Raw genomic sequence first — 27,211 nt, forward strand, 5'->3', positions numbered from 1 at the left:
GGTCTTAGTTTGATTTTAAAACACTTGTAGGTGGGAGTATTCACAGGGACTTAAGATTGTTTAGGGTTTTTTTTTTTTTTTCTTTTTTATCGTCTCTAGAAAGTGCCCTTAAAATCCTGTACAGCCAGGTTCAGGAATATTCTGCCACCTTGCCACTTTGAGTACTAAAAAGACAGATATAATAATAGACGAAAATTTATTTCAGAAAAATGAATCACATTTATTTTTTGAAGTACCTAAAAGACTGGGAATAAATTTTGAGTGATGGTTTCTATTTTCTCATGTTTTTATTCCAAGTGGCTTGCCTGGTGCTGATTACAACCTTTTCACTACAGACCCCGAGAGAATTTCCTCTTTCTTTGTTACTGCCAAGGCCCTTTTCTTTCCTTTGCAGGGGTTTAAAAGGACAAACTATGGACTCGTAAGGCTTTGGTATCAGTGGATGCCAAGAAAATGACACAGTCCATTATTTCTAGGCTTGTGAAATTATATTTCCCGAATTCCAGGGTACTTCATGAACAAGAACACCAGGTGCCAAAAAAGGCATCTAATTACCGTGTGATGCTAAAATCATTTTTGCATCAACTAAATAAAAAGATGATTATCAGAAATAGTGTCCTGCTGAACCTGTGTTGAAATCAATCATGAAAAATATTCCATTTATTTTTTATCCATCAGAATTATTTATCATTAATACTAGTACTTGAAATGATAACTCTACGGTTACACAATCCTACAGTTTCTTTATAAATATTTCATTCCTTTGAAAAGCAAGACAGACCTAAGTTTTCAAGCATGGTTGACTCATTCTTTCAACATTCATGTACTGAGCTCCTCCTCTGTACTAGGCGATGCTCAAAGCAGAGGGGGAATTAGATACAGTTCCTGTTCTCATGAAATATACCCATTAGGAATCAGACAGAAGGAAAAGAAAAATTCATTATTTTCACTTTAGACACAAGAAAATAAAAATCTCACCTTCAGGGATGTCTCTCAGTTATGAAAAGCAGAGACTTCAGTGAGATCTCTTTTAGCCTTCAGTTTTACCTATTTCTCACCAACTGATTATAACAGTATTCCCTAAATTCTGCTTCCTATACCCTAAATGAGGAGCCAATTCTTAAGTCAATTAATGCCACAGACCGATTGGTATTTTCATCAAGGATACAATTCCTCAGCACACAGAGCCTCTACCTAATACGACGTAAGATAATATATCTTTAGTTTCTATAATGTCTTCCACATGATTTTATCCCCAAATGCTTTACATACTTCACTAGGACAGCTATAGAATTAAAATAATAAATCAAAGCCCAGGACAGAAAGCAAAGAGGTTTATTCAAGGGAGGAAAAGACAGGTTTTCAACGAGCCAGGAGAAAAGATGGAGAGCCCTGCTTCATTTGTGCCAGAGTTACAACTCACAGCTCTTTCCTCTGCTTTAACTCTTTGGTTTCTTGTTCCAGGCAGCACCTCTTATCCCATATCTACAAAGCCTCCTCTCAAAAAGACAACCAGGTACTTAAAGCTTAATAAGAATCTCACTTTCCCAACCATGCCTTTTCCCGTGCTTTGTCACAATGTTATCTCCCCCAAGCATCTCAAATTTAAAAGAATAATTTAATTCCTAAGCAGGTAGTTTTGAATTTAGTGGGAAAAAATGTAAACTTCTCAAAGAAATTCAGTGGAAGACCATCTGGAGACTTAGCAGCATATCTCCCTTTCAGTCTGAAATTCATTCATTCAGTAAATATTCATAAGAGAGTATTATGTGGGAAAACAGATGCAGACCCTGAATATCTGTGATCCTAAGTAGGCAGGTCAGGGAAGGCCTTGCCATTAAGTGGCATTTGAGCAAAGATCTGAAGGAAAGAAGGGCTGAGTCAAGAAAATATCTGGGAAAGAACAGAGGAAAGAGAAAGAGTAAAGTCTATGAGGAGGGAATGGTCTTGGCACTTTTTGAGGAAAAGCAAGGAAGTCGGGAGCCTAGATCAGAGCAGGCAAGAAGGAGGGTGGTACAGGAGCCGGGTAGCCAGACTGTGGAGAGAGCCTGACAAGTCACTGTAAAACCCTTAACTTTTACTCTGAATGAGACCAGAAGCAATATTTTAGTAAGCAATAAAATTAGAAGGCTAGAGTAGTTGGTCAAAATGTTTCTCCCTATGGCTTCAGTGATGTGCTCTGCATTCTTTTCTCTGCTTTGGTCTCATTGATCATCCTTGTGTCAAGACTGCATGAATGCCTACCCATCACAACCCATCTTGAGTTTGGAGGCAGGACAGCACAGTAGCTAAGAGCATTTGTTTCTTCATCCAACAAACATTTCTTAGATATTCTTTTAGGCACTAGGGCTTCAACCAAGAACAAAGTGGCAAACATCCCCACCTGTATGGAGCTGACATTCTGGCTCATGGTCTCTGAAATCAGTTAACCTACTGAAGTTCTAGCTGTCTGCAATCAAGTTACTTCATTCTGTGCTTCAGTTTCAACATCTAAACCATGGGATGATAAGAGGGCCAACTTGTGGGGACTTTTGAAGTTTAAATTCATGTAAAGAACTCAAAATAGTGTGTGGTATATAAGAAACTCTCAATAAACATTGGCTATTATTAGTTTTAAATGAGGAAAGAACTGAAGGAAAGAACAAGTTACAGAGGTATTGCCAACGGGGGCGGGGGGGGCGGGGGCAAAAGTGCAGAATAGGAAACACATTTTTGAAATCAGTAGTAGATAAAATTGTGTCCTCTCCCCATCCTTCTCCTTCAGGACACAGGTCATTCCACTATTCTTTTGAATCGACTCCATGCCACCGAATCCTCCCTCTTCAGCCCCCAATTCAAATCTTGAGGGTATTAACAAAGAGAGTGAATATTTCCCTCTTTTACTTCTATTTTATTCCCTGTTTGGTTAATTTTCATTGTCAATGTCATGGCAGAATTCCAGGTCCCGACCCCTGAATCACTACCAAGGTATATATATGGTCATAGAATTCTTAATTGCTCCTTTCATCCCCTTTTGTTTTTCTTTCTTATTGTTTGGGAGTTTTGCTAGGACTATAAAACCACAAAAAGGAGGATGCAGAAGTGTGTAGTCAGCTAGCTAGAGTCCCATCAGGGAGGACAGAATTTCTCTCTGTGTGCATCACTGATGTTTTCCATCTTTTGCTTCATTCTTTCCAGGTGACGCTTTAAGAGCCAGTTGTGGTCCTCAGTCCCCTGTGATGGCAGTTTTGCTCGGAGGCATGATGCTGGATCTTTACAATCACCTTGGAGGTCCCTAGGTAGTCATTAGGCTGGATTACAAGGTGCCATGTAAGCACAATATAAAGGTAAGCATCACACAAGTCACCTGCTCAAAAGGGAATATTGAGAATTCATTGGATTTCCCACGAGGGTAGAATTTCATCCTTTTCATAGCAAATCTTAGAGAAGGGAATAGCAACCCACTCCAGTATTCTTGCCTGGAAATCCCATGGACAGAGGAGCCTGGCAGGCTACTGTCCATGGGATTGCAAAGAGTTGGACATGACTGAGTGATTAAGCACAGCACATAGCAAATGCCATCTTAACATCATCTCTAGGATTTAGATGACATTTACAAAGTAGGATCACATTTTCATTTAATTCTCACCATAATTTTATGACAAAGATATGATGATCTCTGTTTAAAAGGAGAAACTGAGGCTTAGAGAGATTAAGTTACTTGCCTAAAGTCAGAATGTCAGTGGCAGACTGTGGATTCAACCACGGGCCAACTCCATCTTTCTTTATCTAATGATCTTCTTCCTCTTCCCCACCCTTGCGTGAGTAGAAAAGACATTCAAATTGTACAATAAGAACCAGGATGCCTAACCCTGAGAATATTTGACAAGAATCAGCAGGATCCTTCCGTCTCACTGAACTGCTTTGCCTTCTAACATCCACACCGAGGCATGAATTGGATTTTCAGCTGAGGGAAAACTCCACAAATGATTCCCAGGTGTTGTGAGCTGACTGCCAGCACCCCAACTGGCCATCCATCAAACAAAGGACTCGTTTAGGTCAGAAGATGCCGTATCTCACACATTCTCTGTGGCAGGAGATGAGATGAGTGGCGAACACTGACCATTTTTTTTCTTTAGCAGAGACCATCAGTTCAGAATGGCGTGGACCAAGCCATGAGTGCCATTTCTGTTACGGTCTGCACACCTCAAACCAGAACAGTCCTGAAGCTCGCTGGGGTTGGGTACTGCTGTTAGGGCTATATATTTAAAGTGTTTTAGGATTTTTTTTGAACACAAAGGATAATAGTGTAGAATCGTGGCCACTTTTTCTTCAGCGCTTTCTCTGTCTCTCATAAACAATCAAGGATTTACTTCTTCATGCAGCAAATACCTTAAACTATTTCCTGGGGCCGCTGGTATCTGACGGCGCTAAATACACATTTGACTTCTTCGTGTTTTCCCTCCACATTGCAACTGCTGTGTGTTCAAGCAAAACTGTATTCATATGGCTATGATTCCTAAACATTCACTGCATCAGTATACAAGAGCACAAGTCCCTTCTTTTCTGAGAAGTCCATGGAGTCTTTTCTAAGTAAAGCTATGACTTGACAGGAATAAATAAACAAGAAACTCAGAGGGTAGGTGTTTGGTTCCCACTTTAAGCCTTCAAAGATCACTGCCCTGCCACGGTTTAGCCCCCAAGGAAGGAGCAGGAGCGGCTGGTGCCATACAAGCCCAGACCTTATCTCTGAGCAGTAGATGTCCCTTTGGATGGACGGAGCCCCTCAGCAAGAGGCACCACAGCTCGACCAGTCAAGTCCGAGCCAGAGAGCAAAGGGCACAATTACGTATGTTGGTCCTGACCACAGGTGTTCCATACAAGGGTCAACAGCAGCCCCACTTCCACGGGAGCTGTGGAAGAGGCAGGCAGGGAGGTGGAGTGGGAGAGGAGGACCGTTAATGGAAGCAAAGGGGAAAGGGATAGGCAGTGAGTCAGCAAGAGACCCTAGAACAAGTGAGGAGACCAAGGTGCACAATCAATGCAGACAAAACAGAAAAATACAATAATCATCGAGAGAAAGTCCACAACATGAGCTCCTAAAAGCCCCTCTCATTTTTTTTTTGTTGTTTGTTTGTTTTGGTTTGTTTTTTGTAAAGTTATCATTCTATTGTAACAGACATGGCGCTGGAAATGAACTTCTAATCTACAAAATCGGGGGCAGAAAGGCTGCCCCGTCTCCACAAAGAATCAGCAAGAGAAGAGTCAGATCTGTTCACCCTGCTCCATTTTTCTCCTCCTGGATCACCTGAGACCAATTTTGGCGTGTTTAGGATAGTTCTTCTCTGGTAATAACTGTTGATGTATTTATAATGGAAGATGTGAGCATCCCTAAGGGAACTGTACCTGATGGAAGAACAGAAGAACCATGAGCAGTTTCACACTCCCTCTCATCCTTCTTTGACTTAATAAGCTCCTTGCAAATAACCAACTACTACTGCTCTGTGTCAGCATGCCCAGGGACTAAAGAAAGCCTTCACTGTACAAGATTATATATGAAAAGCATCTGCTGTACCTGGTTTAAACAAGGCACTATTTGAGCTGCCTGTCAGTGAGAATGTGGAAAATGGCTTTTAGGAAGGACCTCCTCTGTAGCAGTAGGAGCTGTGTGTGTAGCAGCACATGTTCACAGAGTACCAGGAGCAGGGCTTGTGATAGGGGGGTGGGGTGGGGTGGGGAGATGAACACAGAGACTCATATGAGGGTAAGGCCTTGGAGCTGGGTGTCAGCCCACTCAGCTCAGCTTAGTCCCAATCCAGGATCCGAGTTGGTCTAGGTTTTAATGCCACAGCAATCTCTGGCCTCAAAGGGATGCTGGTTAAGTCAGTCAGAAGAGTCAACTGCATGACAAGGGGCCTTGGAAAAAGCCATTAGGTGATACGAGAAACGGTCTAAGAACAAAGATGGAAGAAACTGCCTAAGACGTGGAGATGGACAGAAATATAGTAACATCCCTAAGAAAAGAATGAGTTCTGGCAAAAGGCAAAAAGTCAGCCAAAGGAAATGAGAAACAGCTTGGCAAGCCAGAGAGAGAAAACAGAGCAAGTGAACCCTACGAAACAACTTTGAGGACAATCTGATATTGAGGTGAACATAAAAATGTACGCAGAAAATTCCAGGAGCTATGTCTTTTTAATCAACAGAGAAAAAAAAACCGTGTAAAGATTAGAATCTTCAAGAAGAGAGTCAATAATCACAAAAGGACCCTGTTACTGGAAAAACAGAGGAAAAGAGAGGGAGAAGCTATAAATAATATGATGGATCCAACAATGAGCAGACAGACAGACAGTAAGGATTTGTGAAAGTGAAGGTCACTCAGTTGCGTCCGACTCTTTGCGACCCCATGGACTATAGTCCATGGAATTCTCCAGGCCAGAATACTGGAGAAGGCATTCAGTCATCTGAAACAAACAAAACCTACAAAAACAGATTTAAAGGACTTACTGACATTAAGCAAACAGAGAAATGAAAAAATATTAATAACCAGAAATGCCCTTTATATAATTTTACTTGAAATTTTCATTTGAGTTTGGTAAAAGTTACATACGGTCTTACAAAGGTTGTGAAGTAAAGGCAAAAGCTGCAAATAAAAAAGTATTACAATAACAAGTGGCACCTGAAAACCCATGTGCTCACCAACCCCACAGAGATGGCAGGACTAGTGTTGCCATACTTGAACTTGTCTTAGCAAAGCTCGTGTGATATCTGGCAATTTTCACTATTTTTTCCAACACTTGATGTGAATGTAGATTAAAATCCTCCAGAAGCTTTAAAACAACAACGATATGATTATCGGTCAGGTTATTTGGGAAAGAACATCAATGCCAAGATATGAGATCACCTGAAAGATTCATTTAATTTACCAGAGTCCCTGGCAGTTCTAGGCATCATCCAGAATTTGTTCACTGCTCTTCAAATTAAACTTAGGATTCCACTACCTCAACCTGCAATGCTGAAGATTCACCCAAGAGTTTTTATAGGGTTTTATGCACTTCATACTTTTAAAACACAAAGTACATAATTAAGTAAATCTCAACTACAGTCATATTGTACATTATAGCCCTGGTACTTAGTATTTATCTCACAACTGGAAGTTTGTACCTTTTGACGACCTTCATCCGATTCCCCTTATAGTTAACACTGCTGTATGGCATGTTTGAAACTTGTTAAGAGAGGAGATCCTAAGAGTTCTCATCACAAGGGGAAAAATTATTTTTTCTTTTTCTTTTTTTGGATCTGTATCTGTATGAGGTTATAGGTATTAGGTAAACCTATGCAGTAATCATTTCACAATACATGTAAGACAAATTATGTAAGGTATACCATGTATACCTTAAACTTGGGGCTTCCCTGATAACTCAGTTGGTAAAGAATCTGCCTGCAATTCAGGAGGCCCTGGTTCGATTCCTGGGTCAGGAAGATCAACTGGAGAAGGGTTAGGCTACCCACTCCAGTATTCTTGGGCTTCCCTTGTGGCTCAGCTGGTAAAGAATCCGCCTGCAAAGCGGGAGACCTGGATTCGATCACTGGGTTGGGAAGATCCCCTGGAGAAGGGAACAGCTACCCACTCCAGTATTCTCGCCTGGAGAATTCCATGGACTGTATAGTTCATGGGGTCACAAAATGTTCATATTTAAAGAAATAAAGAAAGGCTGGCAAGGGAGATATAGAAGAACAAGCTACTGGGGCTTCAATATTTTCTAAAGCAGGGGATTTCCAGGTGCCTCAGTGATAAAGAATCCACCTGCCAATGCAGAAGATGTAGGTTCAATCCCTGAAAGGGGAAGGTCCCCTGGAGGAGGAAATGACAACCTATTCCAGTATTCTTGCCTGGAAAATCCCATGGACAGAGGAGCCTGGCGGGCTATAGTCCATGAGGTCGCAAAAGAGTCAGACACAGCTGAGCACACACACAGATGCATTTTCTGAAGCTGCATTTCTGAAACTATCTGGTGAAAGAATCTTTTTTTTTCTTTTTATTCCTAATTACATTCAAGCCCTAGTTTTTTATTCTTAGATTCAACAGGCATAAAACTCCTGTCAACTTGCTACAGAAGTTGCTAAATTGTTCCTCTGAATTTCCACACTTACCACAGACCAGTAAGTATGTGCCGTTGAGAGTCCACACGAAGGGCAGCCCTGGTCAAAAGTATTATTCAGAACTGGAATTCTTACTTTATAGCTGTCAAATCTGAAATGCAACAAGGTCCACTCAGAACTCTACCCACAGCTCCAGAAAGTAAACACTTTAAAAGAAAGGTTTGTATCACGGAAAAAAAAAAAGTGGACATCTGCAGCCCTCAACAAATTGAGGTTTTGTCGCTGTTGCGCTTATCTTCTCAAACTGATTGCAGGGCCAACTTACTTCTAGGGTTTTATCAGCAATGATCATCAGTTCATGATTATGGTGGGAAAACCTTGCAGTAAAGTATTTCCTGGGCCTACTCATTAGCACAGAGAACAGCATCAAGGCTCACAGGTGAGAAGGCACGCGATGGCTCCCTTCCTGCCACTTCCAGCTGAGCAGCTTTGGGCCGGAGACTTGACTCAGGACGCCTCTTTCTCCGCTCATCAAACAGAGGAAGTGGCAGGATCTACGTCACAAAGTTACTCTGAGGATTAAGGGAGATTTTGCCCATGAAGAGCTCAGTACAGTGAGTGATACATACTGAGCGCTCAGTAAACGTCAGCCAGGGATGGCCACACACTTGGCAAATGGCGCCACTCCTAGGTGAAAGAACATGACGCCAGCACTGTCCCTGAAGGCCGGTCCTCCTGTGCTCATGAGGAGCTGCGCGGAGTCCAGAGCCCTGCAGACTCAGGGAGGTGTGTCCATCACACGCTCAAGACGAACAAGTTGAAAAGTGGTGAGCACAGCTGCGAGGAGCTGGCTCTGCCCCCAGTCTCGATGTGGAGAGATGCTCCCGTTCTTCCACATAAAGTTCCACATAAACACTAACCTGTTTCCAGTTTTGGCACCAGTGGCAGATCCAGATTTTACCCTCACTGAAAGCCACCTCTACCATCACCTCACACAGCTTCACTCCAGCAGAAACAAAAAGCTCATCTGATTGCGAGCTCAGTTTACTGTTTGACAGCATAAGCCCGGCTGGTTTTGACTTCTCACAGGGGCCTTTGGGGACCTAACGATGTGAGGCACCTCCCTGGTTCTCTCTTGACAGTGTGGACCTCGGGCACATCACTCAGCCCTCTGCTTCTGGTCCCCATCAGTGACAGCGTGGCTATCAGTATGCTGCCTCCCTTCCTGGAGATATGAGGCCCAACGATTCCTGACGAGCACAGCAGAGCAAACAGGGTAATGGGTGTGGGGGAACATATATATATATTCATTCTTGAAACATATATTTAAAGTATATAAATATATATGTCTATTTAAAGAATTATCTTTTTTCACATGGTACTTCCCCTTCACTATATACTGCGAACCCTTTAAACCCACGCCATGTACTTTTTTAAAAAGAAATATTTAGTCTCTTCAGTTGATGATATTTTTATGCTAAATTCCCTCTTCAATATAAGATGATTTCTATATAGCTGATTCACTTTGCTGTATACCTGAAATTAACACAACATGCTGAATCAACTATACTCCAGTAAAAATTAGTTTAAAAGATTTATTTTGCTAATTTATGTAATAAACCAATTATATTTCCTATATCTATATGTAAGTATTTCTTATATGAACGTTGATCACCCAGCTATGGCATGCAAGGTTACATCTCCATTATTGGTCCTGATCCCTTTTTATTATACATATATATATACACATACATATACATATAAAATTGCTTTACAATGTCATATTAGTTTCTGCCATACAACGAAGTGAATCCAGCTCTAAGTATATATATAGCCCCTCCCTCCTGAGCCTCCTCCCTGCCTCACCGCATCCCACCCTCTAGGTTATCATAGAGCACTGAGCTGCGCTCTCTGTGCTATATAGCAGCTTCCCACTAGCTAGCTATTTTACATGTGGCAGTAAAAACATGCCATGTACTTTTAATGCCTTAAACCATTAAGCTTCAAGTGCTATCAAAATTCATCACAAAGAAAGCAATAACAAGGATTTAGGCAGCCCTCTGAATTCTTTCCAGCTCTTTGAAAGCTCATATCAGAAGTCCCTGCCATTCTGAAACCAAGAGTTCTTGTTTATCACTAACATCAGCTGCAGGGTGAGCCCCAGCCGACATCATTGGCCCATTCATTTGGGTCCGTCTTGATGTTTCCATTCTACTCCTTGGTGTACAAGCAAAAGTCTCAGGAAGGCCATCTTTGCCAGGCATTCACCATTCTTCCAATCCTCCTCTGATCCACATGAAAGCTGGCCTCCACACACCTTCTGTACAGCACTCTGGCCTTCCAGGTCCATCACATCTTGACATCCTCTCCCTGACTCTGACAACACTGTTGGTTTCCTCCCAACAGCAAACACTGTTCTCCCTAAACAGTATTCATCAGGGCCCATAGCTTCTTATTTCTTCCTACGTCAAAGCCTTTTTCTGTTTGTGTGTGTGTGTGTGTGTGTGTGTGTGTGTATGAGTTAGTCAATCTATAAAAATTTCTGGATGGATTCTGAACTGAAGGCATTTCAGTGTTTCAGGAGATCAGCTCCCATCTGGGCACTGAATGTTCTTGCCAGAAACAAGGTTGGGTAGTCACCCAATGCAAGCTTGGTCTCCCTCAGCAACGGGGACCTTGCTCTCTCCTGCAGCAGTGTGAATTGTGAGCTAGTTCTTGTTCATCCTGAGCTGAGAGAGCCCTCCCTTTTATCTTTAGGTTTTATTCGGCCTCTGCCCACATAATAGGGTGTTTTATACAATCATCCAAATCCCTTTTATGTGATGGCCCGTGAGATAGCCGAGGGCTCCCATCTCCAGAATAAACCTGCCAGGACATGGCTTCCTCGTTCCTCACCATTTGGTCACCCTCCTCCGGACATGTTCTAAAAGCCTACCTAGGACCTGGGGTCTTCTGTGCTTGTGGCATTTCCTCATATTCTGTTCCATCTCTTTCTTCTTTCCTTGAATGGCATGGATATGACCTCCCAGTAAGCTTGTACAGTGGTCCCAGACAACACAGAAATTCACGTACAGAAAGAGCTAACATGATGGACTCTGTTGTCAGGCGGCCACTACATACATGTTTCCTGTTGTGTCCTGTACATTCAAGTTGGCCCAATTGTTCCTAGGACAATACACATAGCACCAGGGAACAATTGGGACCTCAAAACTAGTCTTCCAACAAGCCCCGTGTGCTGGCTTTATCCTGTCTTAATCCAAGATGTCAGTCTCTGTTCCTCCTCTAACCCACTCCCTTCCTAATCAGAGTCCCTTCATCAGATTTGTGCTTTGGATGTTACCATTCCTAAGGATAACAAGAAAAGCCGAACAATGTTCCTTCTTATTGACACTCCAGTGACATCCATGAAAGTGAAAGTCGCTCAGTCACTTCCAACTCTTTGCAACCCCATGGAATATACAGTCCATGGAATTCTCCAGGCCAGAATACAGGAGTGGGTAGCCGTTCACTTCTCCAGGGGATCTTCCCAACCCAGGGATCGAACCCAGGTGTCCCGCATTGCAGGTGGATTCTTTACCAGCTGAGCCACCAGGGAAGCCCATAGTGAATTATCATTTGTATAGCACATACTTTATAATTTACAATCATCTTACTCTTCAGAGCAACCCTGAGGAATAGGTATTACCCTCATTTTATAGATGAGGACACTGAGGCAGTCCAGGAACTCAAACCCAAGTAGTCTTCTGATTTCATAGTTGATGCTATTTAGTATACACTTTACTGACTCAGGAGCTCACGAATCTTAAGTACAGAAAGTTTTCTACAGGTAAGTGAAAGTGAAAGAAAGTGCTAGTCTCTCAGTCTTGTCCAACTCTTGGCAACCCCATGGACTGTCATCTGCCAGGCTCCTCTGTCCATGGAATTCTCCAGGCAAGAATACTGGAGTAAGTGGCCATTCCCTTTTCCAGGGGATCTTCCTGGGATTGAACCTGGGTCTCCTGCATTGCATGCAGATTCTTTACCAACTAAGCTGTCAGGGAAGAGGAGCTCACGAATCTTAGGTACAGAAAGCTTTCCATGGTTCAGTTCCAAATATCAGAGAATGAGTCACAGAGAAAAAAGCAGAGGAATCTGGTTTCCATTTCTGGCTTTGCTATAAACTACCTCACAGTTTAACTTTGGTCCTCAGTTTCCTCTTTCATAAAATAAGGGATCAAATTAGACAGTCTCTGAAGTGCTTTCCTGCCCAGCTGTCCTTTGTCTCCTGCCCTGTCTCTGCCGTGTTGCTAAAATTAGGCAGAAAACATTGTTGAAATACCTTTCTTTTTTATTTCTCAGCATTCTTTTTTTAAGTTTCTGGAATTAGCTGGATAGTTTGACAACTATGCAGCTAGTCTGTCAATAAGGAAGAAAACTGCCATCTATTTAATAGTTAAATTTTAAGCAGTTCATTTTCTATAATGAGAATACATTTCTGGAAACACCAGCCATGGGGCTGCACCCATAAAAGTCCACATCAAGTGGAGACCATCTTTAGAGCCACGTATTCCCAACACAGGTTCTTAACGCAGGCAAAGTTTGGCAATGTCTGGGGACAGTTTAGGTTGTCACAACAACTCAATGGACATGAGTTTGTGCAAACTCTGGGAGATGGTGAAGGACAGGGAAGCCAGGCATGCTGCAATCCATAGGGTCACAAAGAGTCAGACACGACTGGATGACTGAACAACCACCACAAACGGGGAAGGTACCGCGGGAATCTGGCAAGTAGAGTCCAAGGACGCTGCTGAACATTCTATAAGCACAGGGCAGTCCTCATGACAAAGAATTATCTGGCCCAAGATGTCAAAGAGCTGAGGTTAAGAAACTGTGACTTAAAGAGCCAAGTCAAACAGCCCCAAACTCTTGCTGGTGTTCTAGCTAAACTGGTCCACTTGAGAGGCTAACCAGGTGAGCTCACCTGAAAGAGCTGAGGCTCTGGCACCTCTCTTACCTGGCGAAGAAGGACGCAGCCACCGAGGTGCCCGAGGAGGTCTCGCTGGCCACGCAGGAGCCCTGCGGGGCGGGGACGCCGCTGCAGGCCGAAGGCTTGTCCGCATTGTAGCGATTCAGCACCGCCTCTGTTAGGCCTTCCCGGCCCGGCTCTGTCATCAGCTGGGAGATCTGACAAGGAAAACGGATATTGAGCTCATTACCTGTGGCTCATGGCACTTCCTGACCACCACTGGCAGCCTCTCTGTTTTGGGGTCGAAGCCAGAGTGCAAGGGAGATGGGGATGGGGGTGGAGGGGGGGACTGGGAGGAACACACTCCCCACATCCACTCATGACACGTGACACTACACACTACATGTAGTGTCCAGGGCTTCTCCGAGGCCACTTCCCTGCATTTTAGCAGTATACCGCATTTTCATTAAATGTAATGGAATAAAATGATCCTCTGACATTGTAAGTTTCAATTACGTCTGTGTCTCCCTTCCATTTGGAGGTGAAAGCAGGGGCCATTAATCAACACTATTTGCAGCCCAAGACCAGACCAATAAAGACCAACTAGTGCTGGTTTCTTACCAGGAATGGCCCTCAGTGCTCTCAAACAGACAAGTGGGACAAAGATATCATTTTTATTAAGGCAGAAGTGAACCTGCTAATGAAGAACCTAAGAAATTAAACAAAACACTATTTGTTACTGTTGTTGCTGTAGGCAGTCAGCAAAGAGATGACTTGGAGGAGCTCATAAAAATAGATACAGTCCAGCATGAATTACTAATTTTTTTTTTTTTCTTGGGTGGTTTAGACCATTTCAACAGACTTAATTTTCCTACCGGTTCATTAAGATAAATGGTTTCCATTTTATTGGCAATAACTGACTTCATGATGCAAATTCTAGTGGATAGGGATGGGTCCATTTTGCCTAAATGCACATAATAGACCATGAAGAACCATACTTCTGGGCAAAGTTAGATACCTGTATAGAAATATACAGGTCGTCCCACTGGGACGACCCAGAGGGATGGTATGGGGAGGGAGGAGGGAGGGAGGAGGGTTCAGGATGGGGAACACATGAGAAATAAAGGAATAAAAAAAAAAAAAATAAAAAAAAAAAAAAAGTAAATGACTGATTAAAAAAAGTAAAAAAAAAAAAAGAAAAGAAATATACTTTTGGAAAGTGCTAATCCCATGACAAATGCAACAATTATGCTGGCAAGTCTAAGTGTGCCGTTTCGAAAGCCTGGTACTTTAAAACTTCGGTCTACTTACAAAAAGGAAAAACTGTTGGGTTTTTTTTTTTTCTTTTTTTTAAGGAAACTTTTTAGTTTTGTTAAAAAAAAAAAAATCTGGTCTCCAGGCAGTTCAAACCTCTTAAATGTTGAGTGGAAAATGTTTCTAATTGCCTAGAAAATACAAGAGCAATAAAGCAAAGATCAGGAACAGTTTCTACTTTGTAACTGAGCAGGCCAGAAGGCCAGTGAAAGAGTCCATTTGTTAACCTTTGAACATAAAACATTTGTGCTTTTCATTATTAGAAGAATAGCCATTACTCTTGAGCCCCATAGACTTGAAACTTTGCTCTGCTTCAATTCATGCCCTGACTTGGAAAGCCTTGGCATTATTCAGTTGTAACTCTGCCAACACACACTTTCTTATTCTCATTCATTAAACGTATGGTAAGAAAACTCAGCCTACATCAGCAAAAGCAGAGAGCAGGCAGGAAAGACAGCCAACGGCCTGGAGGACATCCCCTGCAGACACAGAGACTGCTGCCCTGGGGCTTCCTCTGCTGCCCATGGGGTGTGGGCTCCCCTCAGCCAATTGCCACTCTACCAGAGGAATGAGGCAGGCTGGAGCGGGGGCAGCTGAAACAATCAGGGACCTGGCCACCGCCGTGCACTCTGTTGTCAGCACAAAATGGGTGTTGATGAAGCACTGGTGGTACATGATGCCATCCTGGACAATGTCCCCCCATAAAACTGCAAAATTTGTAGCACCATTTTCTTTTCATCAAGCAGCTACAATCCAAGGGACACATACACTGCTTTTAATACACAAAGACAACTGAAAAAAAATCAGTAAACCAGTTGCGTGAGTTGTGTAATTTGTTACCACTTATAAAATGCATTCACTGGCTGTAGCTACCGTCTGATCTTCTGCTTGTGTTGTTTCCTTTTCATTAGTGTCACTATAATCTGAAGTTTGGAGGGAAGGGAATGGCATTCTTCTGCCTCTCTATGTATGAACAGTCCTTGCACATGCCCTGTGAACCCACATAGAAGACAGTAGGATGTGTGGCAAATAACATGACGGCCTAACTCAGAGGCACAGGCTTCCGGGCAGTTCCAGGTTCCTGAGTCTGGCCCACGAGGAATGCAAGGATCCTGTGGGCACACAGTTTTTCACCGTGTCACCCAGCAAATGAATTTCCATGCACTGGCCTCCTTAAAAGAGAGCTATTGGCTACCTTGTGCCAAGCAAGAAACTCTAACTCTTAAAGAACTGGAGATTAGTGGACATCAGATCAGATCAGATCAGTGGCTCAGTCGTGTCTGACTCTTTGCAACCCCATGAATCGCAGCACGCCAGGCCTCCCTGTACATCACCAACTCCCGGAGTTCACCCAGGCTCACGTCCATCCAGTCAGTGATGCCATCCAGCCATCTCATCCTCTGTCGTCCCCTTCTCCTCTTGCCCCCAATCCCTCCCAGCATCAGAGTCTTTTCCAATGAGTCAACTCTTCACATGAGGTGGCCAAAGTACTGGAGTTTCAGCTCTAGCATCATTCCTTCCAAAGAAACCCCAGGGCTGATCTCCTTCAGGATGGACTGGTTGGATCTCCTTGCAGTCCAAGGGACTCTAGAGAGTCTTCTCCAACACGAGAGTTCAAAAGCATCAATTCTTTGGCGCTCAGCCTTCTTCACAGTCCAACTCTCAAATCCATACATGACCACAGGAAAAACCATAGCCTTGACTAGACGAATCTTTGTTGGCAAAGTAATGTCTCTGCTTTTGAATATGCTATCTAGGTTGGTCATAACTTTCCTTCCAAGGAGTAAGCGTCTTTTAATTTCATGGCTGCAGTCACCATCTGCAGTGATTTTGGAGCCCAGAAAAATAAAGTCTGACACTGTTTCCACTGTTTCCCCATCTATTTCCCATGAAGTGATGGGACCAGATGCCATGATCTTCATTTTCTGAATGTTGAGCTTTAAGCCAACTTTTTCATTCTCCTCTTTCACTTTCATCAAGAGGCTTTTGAGTTCCTCTTCACTTTCTGCCATAAGGGTGGTGTCATCTGCATATCTGAGGTTATTGATATTTCTCCCAGCAGTCTTGATTCCAGCTTGTGCTTCTTCCAGCCCAGCATTTCTCATGATGTACTCTGCATATCAGTTAAATAAGCAGGGTGACAATATACAGTCTTGATGTACTCCTTTTCCTGTTTGGAATCAGTCTGTTGTTCCATGGCCAGTTCTAACTGTCGCTTCCTGACCTGAATACAGGTTTCTCAAGAGGCAGGTCAGGTGGTGTGGTATTCCCATCTCTTTCCGAATTTTCCACAGTTTATTGTGATCCACACAGTCAAAGGCTTTGGCATAGTCAATAAAGCAGAAATAGATGTTTTTCTGGAACTCTCTTGCTTTTTCCATGATCCAGCAGATGTTGGCAATTTGATCTCTGGTTCCTCTGCCTTTTCTAAAACCAGCTTTAATATCTGGAAGTTCACGGTTCACGTATTGCTGAAGCCTGGCTTGGAGAATTTTGAGCATTACTTTACTAGCGTGTGAGATGAGTGCAATTGTGTGGTAGTTTGAGCATTCTTTGGCATTGCCTTTCTTTGGGATTGGAATGAAAACTGACGTTTTCCAGTCCTGTGGACATGGGACACTCAATTCTTAGGCCTCTGAATACAATGACTCAATAATCGGTTGCTTTTATTTTATTTTTATTTATTTATTTGCCTGCATCGGGTCTTAGTTGTGGCACACGGGGTCTTCAATCTTCGTTGCGGCAATCAGGATCTTTTGTTGGTGGCGTGCAAACTCTTACATGCATCATGTAAACTCCAAGCTGCAGCATGCGCAGTCTAGTTCCCTGGCTGGGGATGAAATCTGGGCCCCCTGCATCGGGAGCACAGACTCATAGCCACTGCACCACCAGGGAAGTCCCCTCAGTTGCTTGTAGAAATTAGAGAATGTTTTAGAGCTAGAATGATATCAAGGTCATCCTGTTTTTCTTAATTAAGGAAACTGAGGAGCAGAGAAATGATTTCCCCAAACAAATGCTGGCTGAGACCAGGATTCTGACTCCAAGGCCAGCACTAGCCCTCCTCTTTTCCTTGACTCCCTCTTCTCCCTCCTCCCTTCTTTCTCCTAATCAAAAGAAAAATTTTACACATAGAGAAAAAAAGTCAAATAATGGTCAAACATATGACAGGGATTATAAAAAACACAATTTAACATTTTATACTTTAGAAAATATATTTTAAAAGAAATCAAATCATATAGAGAATTGAATTGCCCATGTCCCTGGTTCATTGCCCCTCCTCCCGGTTCCCCCTTTCCAGACACGGTCAGTGTTGTGATTTTGGTGGGGGCCAATACTTTGGCCACCCCATGCAAAGAACTGACTCATTGGAAAAGACCCTGATGCTGGGAAAAACTGAAGGCAGGAGGAGAAGATGAAGGCAGGACAACCATGGACGAGATAGTTGGATGGCATCACTGACTCTATGGACATGAGTTTGAGCAAGCTCTGGGAGTTGGTGATGGATAGGGAAGCCTGGTGTGCTGCAGTCCATGGGGTCACAAAGAATCAGACACGACTGAGCAACTGAACTGAACTGAGTCCATGCTCTTCTTCACCATGTGCCTTCCTTCACACCCCCCAAGAGCCTGGCTGAGCTCGCCCTGTGGCTCCATTGGAGCATTCTCTACGTTTTGCTCTGCTTGTTGCAAAATGGGAAGGGGCACCCTCCCAAATGTCAACTACTCTATGATCTCCCCACCTAAAAGTTCATGGTTTGTACATGAACTGGGTGTTTGTAATTAATACCCAGTGTCTTCTTTAGGGATTACAAACTTTCAGAAATAATATACACACAGCTACAGCAATGCTAACTGACCTCCCACTCAATCTCTGCACTCCAGGATTCCAGCCTCCCTCAAGTTTCTCAAACAGACTCCTCTTGCAACAGGGTCTTTGCATGTGCCTTCACTCTCCATCTGGAATTCTTCTACTTTTCCTTCAGATCTAAGCTCAAGCATCACTTCTCAGAGAAGCCTTCTTCCAATCTCCCTCCAGCCTCTGTGGAGCTTTTACAGAACCGCAGTCCTTCCTTCAGTATCTTTACCTTGATTTCTAGTATGCATTTAAGAGTAGGTCACTGGGGCTTCCCTGATAGCTCAGTGGTAAAGAATCCTCCTGCCAGTGCAGCAAACATAGGTTGGATCCCTGGATTGGGAAGGTCCCCCAGAGAAGGAAATGGCAACCCACTCCCGTATTCCTCAGAATACTGGACAGGGGAGCCTGGTGGTCTATAGTCCGTGGGGCTGCAAAGAGTCAGACACAACTTAGCCACTAAACAACAAACAACATCGTCTCTCACTACACAAAAGCCCCGGGATAGTGGATCAAGGGTTCCCAGAGATCAACACAATGCTGGGGGGTCCCAAACATATTTTTGGAATAAATCTGAGCTATTATTATTTTCTACTTCTCATATTTATCTAATTAAGTATTTTTCCTTAAGTCCTTTAAATAAGAAGTCTTAGTTCTTTTTAAAATGTCACTGTATTTCTATTTCATTTGCCTATTGGGATATACTAGTATTTTCTTTCTCCATATCACCACGGAAGTGTAGCGTCCTGGCTCCACTCTGTGCTAGTTTAGGGATGGAGAGCTGCCTCTTTTTCAGACCTGTAATTCATTTGTTCATTTCTTCACATGAACAACCACACACTGGGTACTTAGTCCCTGCCAGGTCCTGTGGCAGGTATACATGCCAACATTTCTTACAGTCTCCTGTATCTTCAATATTTACTTTTTCCTCCCTTGAACGCTGTGTACAACTCACTGGCTCGCCGGCCATCAGTTTCATATACAAAGATAATCCAAAATAGCTGGCCTAAAGCACAACTCCTATCTGGTATCTCTCCTTTAGTCAAATCTTTTTTATTCTGAAAAATGGCCCAGCTAGGTTAGCTGTCAACAGAGGCAATGATAGCTGGTTTGACTGAACAAATAAAATCATATTCTAGACTACTCTGAAAGAGAGGGAGCCCCCTTGTCAGATAAGCAATGCTTTTTCATATACACACTGGAGCATAGGCTTTAAAATTTTGGGTTTTGATGGAGTTCTTCTTACCATGGTACTGTCATGCTTGCTATAAAAATTTCCCTTTTCTTCAATCCCTCAAACTACATATAAGTTGTAACTGAACTGTTCCTCTATAAAAGAAACAGGTAATCGGCTGAAATTTGGCTATAAAACAAGTATTCCCATCCAAATTCTTCCTATGGCTCTCTGAAATTGTGATAGCTTGTAACTCTACTGGTCATACATTAAGCAGAGAAGGCTAAAGCTCCATATCTATGATGGTTACAGCGTCACTAACAGAAAAAAAGGTGGCCCTAATACCTGTCGACCTCTTTGGTGATAATGAACCTCTTCTTCCTCTTACAAACCTCATTTGAAACTATCAAATTTAGGTTACGCAGACAAATTGGCTATTATTCCCATTTCACAGATGAGAAAAGAGAGGTTCAGGGGAGTCAGTAATTTGTCAAGGGCTGTTCAGCCATTAAGTAGGGAAGTTCAGATGGAAATGCAGATTTCTGACTATATTCTTTATTCTTTTTTAAAATTATTGTAAGATCTCATCTCAGTGACTGAAGTTTACTGAATACCCTGGGAATTAGACTTGGCAGATTCCATGGAATAAACTTTACTTAGTCACTGACCTCCGGAGAAGGAAATGGCAACCCACTCCAGTATTCTTGCCTGGGAAATCCCATAGACAGAGGAGCTTGGTGGGCTACAGTCCAGGGGGTCGCGAGAGTTGGACATGACTTAGCGACTAAACTACCATAGTCACTGACCTCAAGAGATTTGAAAGAAAGCTAGACCAAAAAACTTGCAGTCAGCCAAAGAAAGACAATGTTTCCTCTCCCTCTCCAGAATAAGGGAGGAAGGGATGTAGGAATGTTGTCTGTAATTTGGCCACGGGAAGCTTCTGAAATGTGTTTCTAGCCAAATCTTTAGGTCAGAGAGGTCCTCAGGGAACCGGAAGGAAGGAAGGTGTCTGCGTTCACCTGCTGGCCTTCCTGGGTGAGCAGGTGCTGAACTTGGGTCACTCCCAACCTCCTTCTGAAGGGAAGAGGCCCCGGGTGGGCTCACCGGCTGCAGCCCCAGTCAGACAACACAAGTGACTGAGAGAGACCTCACTGTGAACTCCCTCCACCCCACCGCTTCCTGAGCCAGAGCTGGGTCTCAGGAGCCACGCGAGGCAGACCCTACAGCCCCTGAGGGATTCAGATTTCCTTCCTTGATCATCCTTGTGACAGAACTAACAACCCCCCCCACCCCACATTCCCGAGCCGACCCTCCTGGGAGGCAGACCACCGATCTAACAGCACTCACTCTTCCTTGGGTTCTGAATTTTATTTCAGGGCAGTGGCCTTTCCCCCCAGCCAGGGGCACCCTGCACTTCAAAAGCAAGTCTCTCTGAGAAGGGCCCGCTCTTTCACTGCCAGCCATAATGAAGGCTCTGTTCTGCACAGATCTGCCCGGAAGACTCTGCTCCTCTAAAGGGCGAGGAGAACCCCAACCCCTTCACCAGTTGTGCAGCAATCCCACCTTTGGTGGGGCCAGGTAGGTGGGCGGCATGCGGGGTGGAGCTGAGGGGTGGACTGTAGCGGTCAGTCCCACAGAGCCCTCACCCCAGGCCTGTGGAAGCTGGATTCCAAGAGGCTGATGGTCAGAAAGCCAGGGTGCTTCCTCAGGGGAGAGCAGCCAGTGAGGAGGAGCCAAGACTGGACCCCAATTTGTATGATTCTGAGACACTGTCATCCTGTTTTCCACACTTTGTCCAAATACCACCCTGGCTTTAACTGTCCCCTCACAGTGGCTCTACTGGCCCCCTCCCCACAGTCCACTGTGTGAGGAAATGCCCAGACAGCAAGAGTGGCCAGAAACAATCTGCAATCAAATGCCTTCTTTTCAGAGGACTACGGTTTACCTCCGCTTTTCAGACTGTCCTGAATTAATTTCTTCTCTCACGACACTGTGAAAGCTACCAGACTCTTCCCGGGAAAATTCAGATCCCCAAACCGTATTCTCTCCATGTTAACATGTCTAAAAAATGTAAAGTTCTAGGGGAAAGGATTCGTTATCTTGATTATGTGGGTATGTTAGAGCCTAGAAGCAGCAACTGAAAACTTGCCAGGGGGTTCTAGTCACTAACTTTAGGGGGACTAGATTTTTACCACAGGATTTTGTTTGGTTTAGTTCTGATTAAAACCTGCAGTTAGCTCCCCATCTCAGTTACACTGGATGGTTTCACTAACACAACAGTACCTGACTTTCAAAACACCATATCACATCCCTCGAGTGGTGGTCAATTAAACAGGAGATGGGCAGTAAAGGAAGCAGGCACCCGGAGGAGGAGGCCTGTGTATTTGTACACGTGCGTCCTTGTCCACATGGGGTCTTTGGTGTGCGTGGGAGTCCCCACTAACATTCCTGTACACAGGGAAGTGCTCACAGACCTCACAGATAAAGCTCCTCCCTTACATTTTCATCTTAGGCAAGAGTCATGTCTTACAATCACACTTACATTTTTGCACTGACACCTCAGGACGAGCAGCCATATACTGGTCAACAAAGAAGTCTCAAATCTTACATTCGGTTATGATCGTGACCACAGAAATCAAGACAAAAGATGTTTGGCTATTATCAACCAAGGCGGCTTTCACATTGCAAATCACAATCTATAAGCCATTGACCTTTAACTTCCCCACCGACAGGAAGGCATCTGAGAGCTTCCAGAGTGTGACAGGTTGGGGGTTCATCTTAAATGGCATTATTGACCCAGAAAGCCATCTCCCTTTGACTCTGCTGAGGCAGCAGAAAACACCACAGTATCCATTTCCTGTGTAGAGACGTTTATGGACAGCAAACGCATCCCACTCAGTCATTGTATTTAATGACATTATGACCCTAAATCCCAGAATATAACGTGTAAAGCATTTTCTCTTAGGCGATTAATATTGGGGTAGCTCCTTTATTGTTATTTATTACTTACACTGTTACTTAATATTTTTTATGATTTTGAAAACAGTTGTTTTAGGCACAAAGTCGTGTCTGACTCTTTCTCGACCCCATGGACTGTAGCCCACCAGGTTCCTCTGTCCATGGGATTTCCTAGGCAAAAATATTAGAGTGGGTTGCCATTTCCTTCTCCATGGGAATCTTTCTGATGCAGAGATCGAACTTGCATCTCCTGCATGGGAGGCGTATTTTTTACCACCGAGCCACCTGCAAAAACAGTGATGCTCAATAAATATTTTGATGTATGTACAAACCAATTCAGTTATCCTGAAAGAGACTGGACACAGCTAACGCCAGCCCTTGGCATTGCCTATGCTGTCAGCCGCTGCACTCTTAGGGATTGAGGCCAGCAGAATACACTTTCAAAAAGCCTATGTAAAATATAGATGAGATAAACAAATCTGCGAAGGTCAAGGTCAAAAAATGAACCTCCAAACCAAAAGGAAACAGTTACAGCTGATCACATAGACCTTGCATTTCAGTCATAGGGTAATAGGAAGCTGTGATAATAGGGTAATAGAGAACAGTGTCCTCCTCCAGTAATCACATTGCAGGGAGATAGACTGCATTAACTTACTTAGTTTTTGCTCATATCAGAGAGTGGAGGGAGAGAGAATTTTTCTCCCCTTTCTGTACATGAGTCTTTGCTTTCACTGGAGGAATGTGTCAGTCCCCAATGAGTCACTTCTGCGGCTGGCTGTAACAGCCTCTGGCAGAGGCCCCCTCCCCCGAAATCCCTCCCCTCCAGAGCAGGCTCCCCTTGGGGAAGCAGCTGCACTTGGTGAGGCAAGGACAGTAGCACAGACGATTCTTGCCAATAGCCATGGATGTGTGTCTCTTACTTTGGAACCACTCCTTCTGGGGACCAAAATGCTTCCTTCTATGAGTTATGTTCATTTGATCCTGGCAGGCAGAGAAACAAGAGGAATTACCAACCCACTAGGGAAGCCCTGGGATGTCTCCAAAGCCTGAATGATCTCTTCTTTGCAGTGTCTGTGCAGGTTAGCGTGGCCTGGGCTGGCTGCCCTCGGCCCTAAGCTGTTCCACTGCGCTCTTTCCTTGTCGTGCTTTCTGCCCCTGAGTGATTGGGCAAATTTGATCCCATTTCAACCCTAATCTCCCTCTGCCCGCTTGTTCTCCCCCTGGAAAGCAGACCTGCCCGGAGCTGAAGGGATGCACGCTGCAAAGGCACTCCAGTCCCGTGCGCAGTGGAGAGCATCCTTCCTGAGCAGGATTTGTAAAGAGGGCAGAGCTGGTGTCACAGCACAAGTTCTTGCTAAGAAGCACTGCAGACACTGCAGCAAGTGAACTACTGTTGGCTCTTTTTGCCTGAAGAAAATCTACTGAAAACTATGGTAGTAAAATGGGTTTCCCACTAATCTCGTCTAAAGATGTTTTAACAACAACAAAAGGACATTGTATGATGCCAATTGTATCAAACACCTGGAGTAGTTAAGTTTATAAAGACAGAAGGTAGGACAGTGGTTGCCAGAGGCCTGGGGAGGAGGACAGGGGGAGCTGGAGGAGGAAAGAGTTTCAGTCTGGGAAGATGGGCAAGGTCTAGAGATGGATGGTAGCAATGACCGCACAACACATGAACACACTCAATGCCACAGAACTAACGGTAAGTTACAAATTGTTAAAATGGCAAATTTTATCGTGTACATTTTACCACAATTTAAAAAAAAACTTAGACCACCAGGAGACTGCTGACTAAAGGGACAGCCCGAGAATCCACTCACTGAAAGGACTAAGAAAAAAAGCCCGTGGACAGAAACCAAAGCTGGAAGGACAGTGCTCCCCTAAATTCACAACACGGCCCCACAACCACGGTAACATCTCCAGGGTTCAACTCGATCATTTGGTTGTACCTGAAAGTTCAGCACTCTTAAAGCAATGCCTGGCACGTAGTAGGTACTCTAAATATTTCCCGAATGTTCTAGAATCACTTAGAGAAGTAGTTTAAGAGGAGACTGTCCTGTAGTATTAGAGACTGTGCTGGAACACAGGCCTCTCCTGGAACACAGCAGAGGGGCTGAGATTTTCTCCATGTGAGACTCACCTAAGGGACAAAAGATTCTCTATCCAGAAACACCAAAGGGGGAAGTTTAGGTTATGTCTATTTTACCACAATAATAAAAACGAACAAAACAAAAACACCACAGCATCAAAGAGTTAATCCCCTTCAGTTTGCCTGCTTTGTCATTTTAGAGGACTCTGAGGGTCTAGGCCAAATCAGAGAAGGAGGCCAAGTCCCCCAGGGACTCTGAGGGCGAGTTTGCAGGGTGGTCTCGGTGACAGGACCCCACCAGCCTATGCCTGCAGCCTGCAGGAGATGGGGTCAGCCAGAGCCCTCAGCCACAGAGACAATGGGAGGGGGAAACCAGGAGAGCCAGAGGGGCTGAAGAAAGCCCCCAGCAGAACCGGAGCCCTGGGTTACGACCAAGGGTTGTATTTGACAACAACCCTTGCGGTTGCATTTGAATTCTGCACACTCACCAAGTCAAATGCTATCGTTCCTCACCTACACTCAAGTGACCTCACTCCCGTCAAGTCGCGCCTGAACCGTGGGTTAACATTCTTTCCATGATGGAATATTCTAGAACTGGGTTGGCTCAGATCCTCTCCTGTGCCACTGTGGACTTTAAGGCATTAACGCTTCGGTTAATTTTCCTCCAGCCCTCGGCATGCTGTCCACAGAACAGAGGCAGTCCACATAACTTGAGCCTGCTCCCGGACCTGGCCCAGTCCTCACGGCTCCCAGGCTCACAGATCACCTCTCAGACCCTTGGGTGGCCTTAAGTCTGATAAACTCCCCAAGCTGTCCAGTCACCCCCTCCCCCATCAGCACCAAGAGGCCACGATGGGATTCCTACGTTCCAGGGCTGGATGTTTGATTACCCTTATTATCTTAGCTTGCTTTGGCTATAAATTTTATTAGTGGCCATAAAATTATCCATCCACAGCGTTTGACTCAGTGACCTCTTGCAAAAGAGAATTGCACACACCGGTGCTACCGGGGCCTGGGAGAAGCCACCTTTTCCTCACCCTTAATTTACAGCCTCGCCTTCATCCAGGGTTCTGCCCTGTGTGATGAGACTCAGTAAACAGAGGAGGCTGCTTGTGTTTCATGATACCCGTTATCGGGGCTTAAATCTGGCCCCTCAGCACAGGGTGACTGTCTTCTTTTATTCTTTGTGCTGCTAGAAGGCAAAGGGGCAGGGCCACCCAAAAGCTTTAGAAAAGACTGAAGTACACGGTGCAGCAAAGGGCCAGGTGCATGTCTGTTTTGAATTCTTGTCTTAGATTTCTTAGTTCTGAGATGTGCAGCTCAAGGCAGAGCTCAAATATTCCTTTAAAGAATATCCGATAACAAATGGTCAAGTCTTACCATTAACCTGATAGTATTTCTACATATGCTTGTTGTTTAGTTGCTAAGTCATGTCTGACTCTTGCAACCGTCTAGATGGCTAGCTCGGAGAAGGCAATGGCACCCCACTCCAGTACTCTTGCCTGGAAAATCCCATGGACGGAGAAGCCATGGTAGGCTGCAGTCCATGGGGTCGCTAAGAGTCTGGCATGACTGAGCGACTTCACTTTCACTTTTCACTTTCATGCATTGGAGAAGGAAATGGCAACCCACTCCAGTGTTCTTGCCTGGAGAATCCCAGGGACAGAGGAGCCTAGTGGGCTGCTGTCTGTGGGGTCGCACAGAGTTGGACACGACTAAAGCGACTTAGCAGCAGCAGACGGCTAGCTCCCCAGGCTCCTCTGTCCATAGGATTTCCCAGGAAAGGATACTAGGATGGGTGGGGTGCCATTTTCTTCTCCAGGGGAATCTTTCCAGCCCAGGAATCCAACCTATGTCTCCTGCATTGGCAGGTGGATTCTTTACCACTGAGCCACCAGAGAAGCCTATTTCTACATACAGATACATGTAAATACATTGACTGAAAATACTTTTAATACTTACTCCTCAAGTATGCTTTGTGGGGTGGTTTGATAACACATTCAAAGACAAATAATGATACTTGGAGTCGAGCTGACATGATGAGGTTAGTTTCAGCCTGAGAGAACGCTGAGAAATGACATCAGACATCCTAATGGAGCATCATCATATTCCTTACTGTTTTTGAGTCAGGTTCTATTCTAAGAGCTTTGTATATGTGTTGCCATATTTAATCCTGACCACAACCTTATGAAGGAGGCACAACTGTCACCAAATAATAGTTTAAACTCTGTCTGCCACATGGAAGGAGTCCGGAGGAGGTAATGTCGCCAGCTTCCCTTTCTATCCTTGAGTTTTCTATCTTGCACTGATCACATCCAGAGAATTCACAGCTCTTCAGCTATGGCTGCCCCATTCAGAAAATGTGTTAACAGCCAATGAGTTGATGAAGAGCAGAGGAAAGGATCATTTGAATAATTTCTCAATATGCACGCAGACCTGCTCTATCCAATGTTTGGTGATTTTTATGATCAAAGGAAAGTAAAATCAAATGGTCTGAATCTTGATGTAATTGAGTTCACTTTCAATTTGCAACTAAGCAAATTCAGACTGAGTAGAGCAGTCAAAGGAAAAAGCAAAACCCTCGTCAAGGGTTGGGCCAGAGGTGACTCTTAGCTCGGCTCCCAAGACCTGGAAGGACTACTGATTTTTCCATGTACTGAATCATGTGGGCTACTCTTTTACTGGAGGAAGGTTACCATTGCTCAGGGAAGCCCCAGTGGCTCAGTGATAAAGAATCCACCTGCTGATGCAGGAGATGTGGGTTCAATCCCTGGGTCAGGAAGATCCCCTTGAAGAGGAA

The 27,211-nt window shown here is 44.2% G+C and overlaps 1 protein-coding gene across 1 annotated transcript in view; it reads right to left on the minus strand.

The window, feature by feature from the left end:
- KIF26B (kinesin family member 26B) overlaps nt 1–27,211 on the minus strand; it is a 525,171-nt gene that overhangs the window by 256,819 nt on the left and 241,141 nt on the right. The window contains exon 4 of the mRNA XM_024976712.2: nt 13,073–13,242. Within this exon, the coding sequence (XP_024832480.1) occupies nt 13,073–13,242 (170 nt within the window). The remainder of the gene's footprint in view (nt 1–13,072; nt 13,243–27,211) is intronic.

The sequence above is a fragment of the Bos taurus genome, chromosome 16 (genome assembly GCF_002263795.3).
Source record: "Bos taurus isolate L1 Dominette 01449 registration number 42190680 breed Hereford chromosome 16, ARS-UCD2.0, whole genome shotgun sequence".
Lineage (NCBI taxonomy): Eukaryota > Metazoa > Chordata > Mammalia > Artiodactyla > Bovidae > Bos > Bos taurus.